The 13,537-nt window shown below is 36.1% G+C and overlaps 2 protein-coding genes across 3 annotated transcripts; one reads left to right on the top strand and one right to left on the bottom strand.

The window, feature by feature from the left end:
• LOC144195926 (uncharacterized) lies at positions 1-10,210 on the bottom strand. Of its 2 annotated transcripts, XM_077715815.1 has the most exons (4): positions 10,053-10,210; positions 6,588-6,731; positions 633-1,868; positions 1-548 (listed from the first exon to the last, which is right to left on the bottom strand). In XM_077715815.1, the coding sequence occupies exons 1-3, from the start codon at positions 10,095-10,097 to the stop codon at positions 678-680; spliced, it is 1,380 nt and encodes a 459-aa protein (XP_077571941.1). In that variant the 5' UTR covers positions 10,098-10,210; the 3' UTR covers positions 1-548; positions 633-677. The 2 variants fall into 2 exon arrangements, with proteins under 2 accessions (XP_077571941.1, XP_077571942.1); XM_077715816.1 differs by lacking the exons at positions 6,588-6,731; positions 10,053-10,210 and adding an exon at positions 3,496-3,682.
• A 1,340-nt stretch (positions 10,211-11,550) lies between these two features.
• selenoe (selenoprotein e) lies at positions 11,551-13,296 on the top strand. Its single transcript, XM_077715531.1, has 4 exons — positions 11,551-11,719; positions 11,885-11,961; positions 12,134-12,212; positions 12,835-13,296. The coding sequence occupies exons 1-4, from the start codon at positions 11,615-11,617 to the stop codon at positions 12,976-12,978; spliced, it is 405 nt and encodes a 134-aa protein (XP_077571657.1). The 5' UTR covers positions 11,551-11,614; the 3' UTR covers positions 12,979-13,296.
• The last annotated feature ends 241 nt before the right edge of the window (positions 13,297-13,537 follow it).

Here is a 13,537-nt window from a genome sequence, read left to right as displayed (position 1 = left end):
TCTGTTTTAAGAGCTTTATTTCAAAACTTTCACAACAAAACATGACTAAATGTGGTAAGGCATCCGAGTTGAAATTACAACAGAAACCTGATTTTATTTGACCATCAAATCGATTCTGATCCAGTTCGCTACATCGTAAAACTCGAACAGTCCTTTCCGTTTCATTGGAAGATACTAACTACGCCTAGACTTGTTTTTTTCCCTAAAAAACAAAAGACTTGAGAAACTGAGGGTGCTTAAGTGTATTGCTCAATGGAAAATGATGCTTGAACGTCCCTCCATTTCTTGGGAAAAAAGATCCGAGTCGCGGGTTCACTTCTCGCTGTAAATGATTGACAGATCTTGACGTGCCTAAAGTTCCCCAATCCCGTCCCGCTTGGGTACACTTTGCTGATCAAACCTTGGCCTGGGGCAGTTTGGTGGGCCGTACAGAAAGAGCTGTCTGGTCTAAACAGGATCCGAGGCACTCAAAAGTTTGGATCTCCATTTAATTTCCTGTTCTAAGCCCGGAATATAAAAACAAAGGTCGTATGGGGTGTGTGTGATATCTGGAATAAAAAACAGATGGGGAGATAGATCAATATAAATGGAAAATTGAATGAATAAAGGTATATCTGGAATTTTAAACTTACCGAGAACAAAGAAAAATGTATTCAGGTATGTAGACCTCTTTTGGTTCATGTTTCAAGGATTGATTTTGGTTCCACAGGTTCTGCTTCACCTGCTTGTTGTTTTTCAGATATGTAGGCGATAACCTCTGGATCTGGAACTACTTCAGCCACTGGTCCTGATTGGAGGAAGTTGGTGACAATCTGTTCCGCTGCCTGTTGAACATTTGGTACTACTTCAAATACAGGTTCTGGTTTGGGGGTTTCTTTGGGTTCTGGTTCAAGGGTTTCTTTGGGTTCTGGTTTAAGGGTTTCTTCGGGTTTTACTTGTTCTGGTATGTCGACCTCTTTTGGTTTTGCTTGTTCTGGTATGGTGGTGTCTTTGGGTTCTGCTTGTTCTGGTATGGTGGTGTCTTTGGGTTCTGGTTCAAGGGTTGCTGTGTGTTCTACTTGTTCTGGTATGTCGACTTCTTTGGGTTCTGGTTCAATGGTTTCTTTGGGTTCTCCTTGTTCTGGTATGTCGACCTCTTTGGGTTCTGGTTCAAGGATTGCTTCGGGTTCTACCGGTTCTGGTAATGTGGCCTCTGTTGGTGCTGGGTCTGAGGTGGAACCTTTCAGGTCTGGTACACTATCTATTACTTGCTCTTCTGATTCTCCTGTGAGACCTGGTTCTTCTTCTGTCTCTGGAACCAGGTCAGCTGTGCCACCGTTCACTTCTGGTACTCCAGCAATGATATCTTCTACCAATTTGGGCTCCACATCAATGTCTGGTTTTGCTTCAATTGGTGGTTTTGCGTCAAAAGTGTCACCGACATCATCTGGTACATTGTCTACCTGCTCTACTGGTTTTTGGTCAGGTTTTGCTACACTTGAGTTTATTTCCTCATCTCCAGGATTTGTGCCATTGGGGACCTCTTCTTCTTCTACTGGTTTTTGGTCCGGTTTTGGTTCACTTGAGTTTATTTCCTCCTTTGGGGGTTTTGTTTCAATGGAGACCACTTCCTCTGTGGGTTTAAGTTCTTCTTCTACTGGTTTTTGGTCAGGTTTTGGTAGACTTGAGTTTATTTCCTCAGTTGGGAGTTTTATGCCATTTGGGACCACTTCCTCTGTGGGTTTGGGTTCTTCTTCTTGTTTTGGCTTAGTTTGCTCCTCTTTCTTGTTTTCTTCTTGTCCAATAGCTGGTTCGGGTTCTTGGGCAGGGGCTACAATCGGTTCCTTCACATCTGCCACGGGTTCTGGTGTCGATTCCTCAGCTTTGGGCTGAAAAGCAGAGCATAAACGTGAATAATTCCGTTAAAAATTCTGGCATTTCGGTCAAAACGGGAAACCGGACTCGCAAAAATACCTCTTCCGAAAGAACTTAGCGAGAACCAAATTACATAAAACAAGATATTAGCTAGAAAGGGAGTTGTCTAAAAACCCATACTCCCCCTGGCCTTGGCCCGCAGTATTTCAGACTACATGAATAATTGCAAGCTTCCCAAAGTGGGACATTCAATAATTCATCCATTTTTTGCTGGCATCCATGTTTAATTCAGACTAGTTTCTTTTCACATCGCCAGGTGGACGTTGTAAAAGCCCAACAGAACAAATGCTTGGGAGGAAGGACGCTAATAAACACCAGCTAAAAACGTCAGTGTGAAGAGGCGGGTCCAACAAGTCTACTTTGACTTTACTCTCCCTCACATAGACAAAGGTTTGTACTGTATCTATATTATATAATAGTAAATGTATGAGCAGTTTATACAATGTGTCCATAGATCACCACGTGTGGTTAATTTGGTTATATTTATATACACATTAACATATTCGGTGGAAGAGAGTGGCTTCCATTGCTAGCTCTGGCCTTCTTGTGTGGGTTTTGTACAGATTGTTTTTTATAAATGGATTAAAATAACTGGGTTAAAAGCCATGAATATTCAGTTTTTTATAGATCTAAAATAATGTTTATTTGAGTTTTTTCAAAGAGTTTTTGATTTTACAAAATGATTTTTGAACTAAAAACAAAGAAAATATGGATTAAAAAAATAGCAATTCTGGATTTAAAAGGGGGAAAATCATGAAATTTAATATACATATATACTTTTTATAAATGGATTAAAAGAACTAGATTAAAAGCCCCCGAATATTCATTTTTTTATAAATCTAAAACTTTATTTTAGGTTTTTATATATTTTTTAGACCTTACAAAATGATTTTTGAACTAAAAACGGAAAAAATATGGATTAAAAATGACAATTTTTGATTTAAAAGGGGGGAAATCAGGAAATATAATATACATCTATACTCTATTCTAATTTGATCCTAAAACAGAAACTCGACACTCACGATTTACTTTCCCGGACCTTACAAAATGATTTTTGAACTAAAAACGGAAAAAATATGGATTAAAAATGACAATTTTTGATTTAAAAGGGGGGAAATCAGGAAATATAATATACATCTATACTCTATTCTAATTTGATCCTAAAACAGAAACTCGACACTCACGATTTACTTTCCCGGGCCACACAAAACGATGCAGCGGACCAAATATGGCCCCCGGGCCACCACTTTGACACCACTGTATCAACCCATTCAAAAAAAAAAAAAATGATTATATAAGATTATTATGACCGACATAGATAGGAATTCATATGTTGATGTTGACATGTAAAATGAACCAACTAAGATTTTGGAACATGATGTCCTAAAAGTGATCAAGTCATAGTCTGTATTTTTTTTCCTGAACCCGGCAGGCACTACCACCACCACCACCACACCCCCTAAAAATTCCAGACCGCACCCCTGGGTCCAAAACTTCTCGGGACAGAACGTTCTTAGCCGAGGAAACACACACACACACACACACATGTATGGAACACACACTTTAAGGCCTAAGGCTCACCTGTACGTCCAGAACATTGGAGTTGGATTGTCGCCATAACCAGCTAAACATGACCCCCATCCTCCTCACTAGTGTGGCGTTCGAGAGCTCCAATTAAAAGTGGGGAAAAGTCTGCGTCGCCGTTCCGCCGGGGTGAAGCTCAAGCTGCGTTTGAGCACTAGCGACCAATCGGGCTGGGACTAGGGGGGATGGGCCGTCCTGTTTTTTTTGCTATGGTGGGTCAGCCCTCTACGCGGAGGAAGCGTTTATATTGAGCCTGTTTTGCTCTTAAGTAAGGAAATGAGAAATGCCTTGAGCTCTTTGTTGTTTTTCTTTGGAATTTTTATGGAAAATTTTGGTGGACTTAAAAAAAGGGAAATTCCATAGAATTGTGGAAGGAAACTTTGCTGAAAATTCTGTTGAAAAGGTGACATTTCTGCAGGTTGTTACATGCCAAATTTACCAAAAAATTTGGGAAAAGTTGTTTTTTAAAGACAAAGTAGTTAAAATATAGGGAAAAAAATAATATAATTGTTATGGTAGTGTTATGAATTTATGGAAAAGTTTATATAATGTTGTACAAAAGTTAAAAACTCCCTAATTAGGGGTCTTAAGTCATTTGAGTTTAACTTTGGAATTTTTTACAGAAAATATTGGTGGCCTTAAAAAGTTAAATTTGACAGAATTATGTATGGCAACTTTGCTTAAAATTCTATTGAAAAGGTGATGTTTGTACAGGTTGTCACATGCCAAATTTCCCCCAAAAATTGGGAAAAGTCGTTTTTTTTTAAATAAAGCAGTTAAAACATAGGGGGAACTTAATATATTTGTTATGGTAGTGTTATGAATTTATGGAAAAGTTTATATAATGTTGTACAAAAGTTAAAAACTCCCTAATTAGGGGTCAAAAGCCATTTGAGTTTTTCTTTGGAATTTTTTTACGGAAAATATTGGTGGCCTTAAAAAGTAAAATTTGACAGAATTATGTATGTCAACTTTGCTGAAAATTCTATTGAAAAGGCAAAATCTGCTTTGGAAAAGTCGTTTTAAAAAACAAAGCAGTTAAAACGAGAAAAGAAAAAATATAATTATGGTAATGTTATGACTTCTGAAAAGTTTATATAACATAATACAAAAGTTTAAAAACTCCCTAAAACTCTTTTTTTCTATATTTTTCAGCATTCCGGCGAATAGCTTAGGCCCCGCCCCCCAATTCCTGTTGCCACACATTGCATAAACATGCGTGCACACAGTATGTGTGCGCACGTGTTTTTGTGCAACACCTATACAACCAAAACAGAACAATGTGTTCTGTGTGTTTGTGTAAAAAAAACAAAAAACAATAATTACCCCTAAATTGAAACCAAACATCGCACCCAATAAAATCCAATAACTGTCTCTTAACTAAAGTGAATTGTTGCCTTTTTAGTCATTCCTATTTTAGTGTAGCTGACATTAGTTTTTTATTCAAATTGACTTGACACCAGTTTTTTTGCAATACTGTGTCATGGTACAAATCATTTTGGATCTTCACCATATTTGTGCCGTCAAATTTCTACTGGAAGCAATATTTTTTAAACAATTCCCTATAGCTGTAGGTCACTGGTGTCAAAGTGGCGGCCCGGGGGCCAAATCTGGCCCGCCGCATCATTTTGTGTGGCCCGGGAAAGTAAATCATGAGTGCCGACTTTCTGTTTTAGGATCAAATTAAGAGTATAGATGTATATTAAATTTCCTGATTTTCCCCCTTTTAAATCAATAATTGTCATTTTTTAAATCCATTTTTTCAGTTTTTAGTTCAAAAATTATTTTGTAAAATCTTAAAAATATATTTTAAAAAAAGCTAAAATAAACATTGTTTTAGATCTATAAAAACTGAATATTCAGGTCTTTTAATCCATAAAAAAATCTAAATATTATATCTAAAATACATGAAATCAAATTGACGTTAAAACGGCCCGCGAACCAACATTTGACACCCTTCCCTTACATCAAAAAAAAAGTTTTACTGATTTCAGACAAATATTTTTCTGTAAATAGCTCTACTAAGCGTTATCAGTGAGTATTTTTGTCCCCAAAAAAGTACAGATCAAAAATCAATACTAATTATTACTTGGAAGTATCTCTAACATTTAAAGGCAAAGGCACACGTGTGTTAAGGACATGTAGAACAGGAGTGAGAAGTCTCTTTTGACTTTGCAAGCCTTTGCCAAATAGAACATGCTCTTCCCCCTAACCACATACGCCCCCCGACAACCTTGCTATACATTCAGATACGCCCCCCACCCCCAAGATTCCATAGGGTCTTGCCACAGGCTGTTGAGTGTCCAAACTTGGAATGAAGCTGATTTTTTTTCTTTTTGCCAACCGTTAAAATGCCCACGAGTTCCAAAACTGTCCGTTGTGCCTTTTTACACGGAATCAGCCAAGGAGAGACTCTACATTGGAATTTTCCATCCCTGTCAACTTATGTTTTTTCCTGTATTTTATATGCAACTTGATTTCATGTGGGCCGGACCATTTTAGATATAATATTTAGATTATTTTTTTTGATAAATGGATTAAAAGAACTGGATTAAAAGCCCTGAATATTCAGTTTTTTATAGATTTTTAAAAAAAATGTTTAATTTAGCTTTTTTTAAATATATTTTTAGATTTTACAAAATGATTTTTGAACTAAAAACACGGAAAAAAATGATTAAAAAGTTACAATTATTGATTTTAAAAGGGTGGAAATCAGGAAATACAATATACATCTATACTCTTAATTTTAATTTGATCCTAAAACAGAAAGTCAGCACTCTTGATTTACTTTCCCGGGCCACAAAAAATGATGCGGCGGGCCAGATTTGGCCCCCGGGCCGCCACTTTGACACCTGTGGTGTACACCATATAACAACTTTTGTATAGGAAATAAATGTTTTTTTTTTAAGTATTTTTTTTTGTAAAACTGATCTCGTCTTCCCCATTTCGACAAAAAAAACATATTTTTGTCTATATTTTGATGTTTTAAGCACCCAAATTCCTCATTCACACACCTTTTAGTTGATCTCAGAGGACACTATAAACAGTGCAATTAAATACTTGTTAGCTGCCAGTTGAAATGTTCTTACTTGACCCTTCTCTCCAGGTGGTGCCGCTTCCGCGAGTTGGACAGTCCGTTTTTTCTTGGTCGGTTGTTTGGGGGTGACGACGGACGGACCTTTCGCGGGTGAGCCACAGTTGCTGCGTTCTTCCAACAATCGCTTCTCCTCATGCTATGAAAATCAACGACAGACAAAAATCAGGTCAGTCTACAACCGCCAAAATCTAGTTGAAGAATCACCCAAAATTGTACGATAAATTAGTTTGTGACTTAAGTTCTTAAGACTCTTTCAAAATGTGAGTTTATGTAGCAAATTAACCTCATTGGCTAAAAAAAACACAATTTGGTGATGAAATTACCATTAAAAATAAAATATAACGTGAAAAATGTACCAAAAAATTGAAGTTTGGGTGTGCGTTATACACAAATCCTTTTAAAAAAACTATCTGAGACATAAAAAATAACTAAAAAAAAATGGAATAAATTGTTTGGTTAATCTTATGATGACTAATCAGACTTAGAAACCTTTTAATATGATGATGATAAGGTATTAAAATTGTAAATTCCATTTGAGAAGTGTTGATTATGATAGTAGTTTTGTTTTTACTAGTTTTTTGTACCATATGTTTTGCCATTTTTTTTCAGAATTTGCCAGTTTGGAGTAATGGTACAATCCTTAATGTGAGCTTAAAAAAACCTCCAAAAAATATGTATATATTAATTTTTAGTCTCAAATTTTGGGTGCGCGTTATACACGGGTTCACGTTGTAGTCGGATAGAATCTATCCGACTACAACGTGAACCCGTGTATAACGCGCACCCAAAATTTGAGACTAAAAATTAATATATACATATTTTTTATTTAACTATCATATCTATCCGATAGATATGATAGTTAAAAAAACGGGTTGTTCTTCGTACTGTAGGCTTAGTTCTTGGCTGTCAAGTTTCCAAGAAAAACACCCCCAAATTCCGGCGAATCAAAACAAACAACCCGAAGCTGAAAAGTCTCGACAGGTGCGATGAGCGTGAAAGTTTCGCCGTCAGCAAAAAGCTGGCAGACCAGAGATTCAGACCGTTTCATTCGCTCGTTGATTCACTCGCATTGCAACCGCGTGGGCAAATATTTTTGTTGTTGTTAAAACAAAGCCCAAGCTAGGTCACCAGAACATGAAAATTTGGATCTAGGGTGCCGTTACTGTACCTGAAACACTTTTTTATAATTAAATAGTATAATATTAATATTAAAATTAGAGTGGGATGTTTACAAAAAATACTAAAATGTTATTAAAAGACATTTTTGTTAGTTTCTGTTAAATAGTGAATTGAATTTCACAAAATTTGGGTAAAATTTGACCCATTTTTTTCAAACTGAATATTTTTAATCAACTTTTTTGCAATTCCAGATTATTTTGTTCAGGAAAATGTTATTGTGGGAGAGTTTGAGGGTGTTACGTGATGGGTGATAACATTATCCAACTTTTTTAGACAGCTATCACCCCCTGCGGACTCACCAAAGCTAGACGACATTGTGCAGACGTCCATTTGAGACAGTCTTTTTTAAACACATGCCCATATTTGGTCGTGTGTATTCCGTGCCAAAGCAAACGGGGAAGTCTACGGGCAAAATGATTGGAACTTTTTGCACGGCAACGTGCTCGTAACATAACATAAATAAATTTAAATGAACTTGGTTTTGGATGCAGACACACTCAAAAATAAGTTGAATCTAACCTTACACTAAACTTAATTCGAATTTAGTTTTAGATTTTTATACCTTTCTTGGCTTTATTTGGCCCCGCCTCCACCCTGACTTTCAGATGCAACCTATCGAGGGTTGTTTGCTTTTGTATTCCCTTCAAAATATTCAGAAAATGATGCACACAAATGTCCTCACAATAAGATAACGCACCACTACTTGCCAACAAAAAGTAGTATATACTCCTCTCGTATTAGCGAACAAGCTCCGCCCTTTGCACTGACAAACGGGGGCAAAAAACACTGAAAAAAATTGCAATCCTCCGCCCAGTGCTCGTAGAAATATTACACCAGAAAGACAGTGGCCATCATGTCCACTGTATGCTCTTATATCAAAATTTGTCTCATATCTCAACATAAATAATAGCTCAAAATTTTACTCTTATTTCAAATTGCTCGTATTTTGAGGTACCAGTTTTTGAAGTTTCATCCTTAAAACAAAAATACTGTTTACAAATTTTTTCTCCTGCCAGTCCATGTCTAGCAGCCCCCCCACTAAAAAAATAAACATCTCCTTACCCCGCGTACACCCAAATTTTATCAGGGGTCGGTCGCTAACGCCTGATTTGGCGTCGTGACTCAGTGTAGAAGCGTTTGTTGGCCTTAGTTGGGGGAAGGGGGGGTGCTTAAGCGCATTCCCCAATGCAAGCCCTCTGAATGTCAGCCTATTTTTAAATGTGGTGCAAAATCTCCACTTAATCCAGCACTTTTCCAAACTGAAAATAGTGAGACGGAGATGCTGCTATTAAAAGTGGTTCGTCGGGAAGATTGAAGATTTGTCGTTTTCAGAAGAAAACAAACCTAGAAATACTGCCTGTTTTCTTAATAATAATAACGAGTAGATTTCCTGATTTCTTTAATGAAGTCATGTTATTGTGATGCTAATTGTTTTGATATCCAGAGAAACCCTTGCAAATAAGAAGTATTTTGTGTATTGTAAATATTTGTTCCTTTTTAAAAATGTTTTAAATCATGCAGGTGATTCATCAAATATTATTATTATTATTTTTAATAGGTCTCAAATCAGAATATTTTCACTGTTCATGCAAATACTAAAAACATTTGTAACATCATTGTTTATCCAATATTATTTTTTTGGATATAAATATATTTTAATTTGAGCTTTTTGACGCAAGAATATAGTCCAACAATTCACAGCTCAAACAAGGGTTCGTCATTAAAAAATAATAGGAAAAAAATTAAATAAAAGGAAAAATAATAATAATAGTACCGTATTCAATGGACTATAAGTCGCACTAGACAAGGAATACACAATGAAGAAAAAAAAGTATATTTAGGTTTCACTGGAGTATAAGTCGCTTTTTCAGGAGGGTCGGAAACTAAGAAAAAAAATATGTTAAAGTAAAAAAATATTTGTAAAGTAGTAGCAAGTATAAAAAAAATATTGATTATTTATTTGTCTGTTTGTTGTTGTTATTTGTGCACTACTGTGGTGAAATCTTTAAAAATACTTGTATAATGACAATAAAATCATTCAATTCAATTAAAATAATAAAATGGAGTACAACAGGCTATAAAGATCAAAATATATTTTTCAAATAACTATTTAGACCAAAAAAAATCCAAACACAAGCTATAATTCCAACTAAAATATCATCTTCATCATCATATTTCCCCCTGATTCATCTTACAAATAAACCAAACAAATCTCTTCCAATTCCAAGTACAATTTTTCCATAAAAGTATCGTATCTTAAAAATGATGTTTGACTAACCGCTCTCCTCATGCGACGCAGGTTCTTCTTCCTCTTGCTGGGCATATCTTCGTCTTCGTCGTTGTCCGTCAATCACCCGATGATGACCAAGACTGCAAAAATGATGATGATGAAGATGAAAAAGCCAGCCGAAAGAGTGAAAGCAGACCTGGGTGAGTACACTCTTTATATAGCCACGCCCCCCCCCACAACCACCCCCCTTTCAAAGCACTCTTTCCACCCGCATTCCCGGCTTCTAACATTGAGCCCCAGTGTGTGTGCGCGGGTGTGTGCGGGTTGGCAAAAGTGACACACCCCTCTCTTTATCAAAGTGGAGGCACGCGGCAAAAACAACCCGCCAGTTCTCCAAACGGATTTTTCGTGCTTTTGTATTAAACCGGTAGGAGGAGCTTACATTTTTTTGTACTTTTTCATAGTGGTGAAATCATTGGGTGTCATTGACGGGGACGTGCGTCCAATCTATTGTGAATGGGCAATCTTAATTTTTTGGGGGTGTCATTGTCATCTGGTCATTTATGAGAATGTAAAATAAACTGTGGAGAGAGAGAGAGAGAGTGGGTTTGTCTTTGCAGTCCCTTTTGAGCTCTGCATTTTAGTGCGCCTCAGTACATGGCAACTCGTGCATAATTCAACACAAAACCACTGCACTGATGGTGATTTTAGTTTAGTGCATCTCATTGCTGAAAGATTAAAGCCCCCGGTAACTTTTAAATTTGTGTTAGAGGAAAATGGTTAATAGGTATTGTAGGTGTGTATGCATGTATATGTGTATGCATGTATATATGTATGTATGTATGTATGTATGTATGTATGTATGTATGTATGTATGTATGTATGTATGTATGTATGTATGTATGTATGTATTTATGTATGTGTGTATGCATGTGTGTGTATGTGTGTATATGTATGTATGTGTTTATATATATGAATGTGTATGTGTGTGTGTATGTATATGTATGTGTATATCTGTGTGTATATGTATGAATATGTATGTATGTATATATATATATATGTATATACATATGTGTAAGTATATGCATGTGTGTATATATATGTATGTCTATGTATGTATATATATGTATGTATATATGTATGGATATGTGTATTTGTACATATATTTATGTGTATATGTATATGTGCATGTATAACTATTTGCAAACAGCTGGAAAATGTATGAAAACATGCCAAAACAGAACTTTCTTTGTATTTTTTTTTTTATATATAGACGTGTCACTTTCCAACATGGGGAAAAGTGATAAGAGTCCAGGTGCCACCTGGGAAGTGGAAGATGCCACTGGCTCGGACCTGAAGGGGGACTACAAAATCTGTAATATTTCAAACTTCCCTAAACTTTTTGGAGCTCGCTCAATTTAAGAAAAACTTGCGATTGAATGGGGGAGAACATTCTCTGAGATGGTTACGTTCTCTTTTGTTGGAGAGGGGAAACGGAACCCCCAAAAGGGGAAATGCAAAGTGGTCTCCTCCATTCAGGTCTCATACGGACGGATGCTTGGGTGCCAGTCGGTCAGTTAGAGCGACGTGGAATAGACGCACAAGTCGCCATGTTGGGGCCCCTTTTGATGCTTTTAACCCTCGCCGCGACGGCAGCAAGTGACAACGAAACCGTAGTGGACAATCGCAACGCCATTGCTCGGGGAAAACTTCTGGTGAGTATAGAACACACATTTTTATTTTCTTTTACAAAAGCCAGTCTTCTCCAAAATAACCATTGGCAAGGTCATAGGCTAATATAACTAATAGTATATATTGTTTCACTTTGAGACAGAAAAGTGGAATTAAAGCATGACCTGTTCCTGTTTTTTGTTTTTCAGGCTCCAAGTGTGGTTGGATGAGGTATCAAGAAAATGCCCGAGCTGCACCACTTCCTTATGGAGCGCTGGGCTTTGTAGTATCCTTACTAAACTACCAAAAAGTGGCTCTCATACTGAAATGTGTATTTTGCCAGTTGGAAAAGACGTTCTCCATTTTTAAAGGAAAACGGAACAAATAATAAGGAATATGTAAATGAGCTTTGTTGATGAGAAATCTTTGAACAAGACAAAGTTTCCTTGACTCGTCAGTCACAACCTGGAGTACGATTCGTCGGAGGAGGCGGAGCCACGACTCGTATTTTATAACGATAAGGATGAAGTTGTTAAGGTGACCTTTTGACCTTTGGTTATATAAAAAAATACTTAGATTAGCTACAGATGTTGTTATAATTTGTTTTGGTAGTTTTTGAGTGTACATGAGTTTTTTTCTTATGATTAAACAACTTTAAATTGTTATTTTTCAGTAAAAAATAGTTTTTTTCCAGTAAAATAAAGTTTTTTCTTATGATTAAACAACTTTAAAGTGTTTTTCCATTTAAAAAAAAATATTTTTCTAGTAAAAATGTTTTTCCAGTAATAAAAATGTTTTTTCCAGTAAAAAAAAGTTTTTTTCCAGCAAAAAAAAGTTTTTTCCAGTAAAAAAAAAGTTTTTTCCAGTAAAAAAAATGTTTTTTCCAGTAAAAAAAATGTTTTTTCCAGTAAAAAAAATGTTTTTTCCAGTAAAAAAAAAAACATTCCAGCAAAAAAATAGTTTTTTTCCAGTAAAAAAAAATACTTTTCCCCCGAAAATAGAGGGGATAGAAATAGATTGAAGGGATGTTTTCCTTTATTCCCCTTTGATTAATTGCATGCATGCAATTATATTTATACATATAGTATATATTTATTGGCCAAATAATACTTGTACCTCTAAAATAACAATAAAATCCTTCAATTGAATTTGTGGGCAGACAATTTCAGTAAAAACGATGAAAGGTGATGAGATCGCCGCCCTGCTGGACTCACTGGGCTTCTACAAACGTTCGCAGAAGGGCGAGGAGGTGCCGGAGGAGTTCCAGAATTTCCCCCTGCGTGCCCCCCGCGACGAGCTGTGACGGGCCTCAAACCCGAACCCCTCCCTCACTGCGTCTGGCGTACAACTTGGATGACGAATGGGGCCTCAAAGAAAATCCCGGCTCCATTCCGATGGTTTGACGGTTGGCCGGACGCAGTCTGACACTTCATTCATTATGCCCCAATAAAAAAATAATTGTCTATTATTATTTTTTTATTAGGTAGAATTTTACTCATCCCAAACTCCTCCTTAGAAATAGTTGGACTAATGTATTTTTATTAACTCAAAAATGTATCCTTTTTTTCTGGCTAGGATTCTGAATTTTGATGGAATTCTGGCCTTAAAAATGCGATATAATATTTTTTAAAGCAGATTTCTGAGATGAATGTTGGAAATGTGGCTTTATTAAAATATCTAAAATATCTAGAATGTCAGAAAGTGACCCCAAAAGTATCAGAATTCAGTATTTTGACTTTAATCAAGAATTCTGATTTAAAAGTCATTTTAACTTTAATTTTAGAATTTCAACTATTCCCCAAATTTCCTCTTAAATATCTGAATTTTGTTTTTAAAACCTGAATTTTTTAAATCAAAGTAGG

This window comes from Stigmatopora nigra, chromosome 4 (genome assembly GCF_051989575.1).
Source record: "Stigmatopora nigra isolate UIUO_SnigA chromosome 4, RoL_Snig_1.1, whole genome shotgun sequence".
NCBI lineage: Eukaryota > Metazoa > Chordata > Actinopteri > Syngnathiformes > Syngnathidae > Stigmatopora > Stigmatopora nigra.
The sequence above is the reverse complement of the archived record's forward strand: the minus strand, read 5'-3'. Positions and strand labels throughout refer to the sequence as shown.

Excerpts from the sequence above, each read along its gene's own strand:
- LOC144195926 (XM_077715815.1), bottom strand. The coding sequence starts at position 10,097 with ATGCCCAGCAAGAGGAAGAAGAACCTGCGTCGCATGAGGAGAGCG. Across the intron at positions 6,732-10,052 it reads TGCGTCGCATGAGGAGAGCG|CATGAGGAGAAGCGATTGTT; the intron begins GTTAGTCAAACA and ends TGATTTTCATAG. Across the intron at positions 1,869-6,587 it reads CACCTGGAGAGAAGGGTCAA|CCCAAAGCTGAGGAATCGAC; the intron begins GTAAGAACATTT and ends TCTGCTTTTCAG.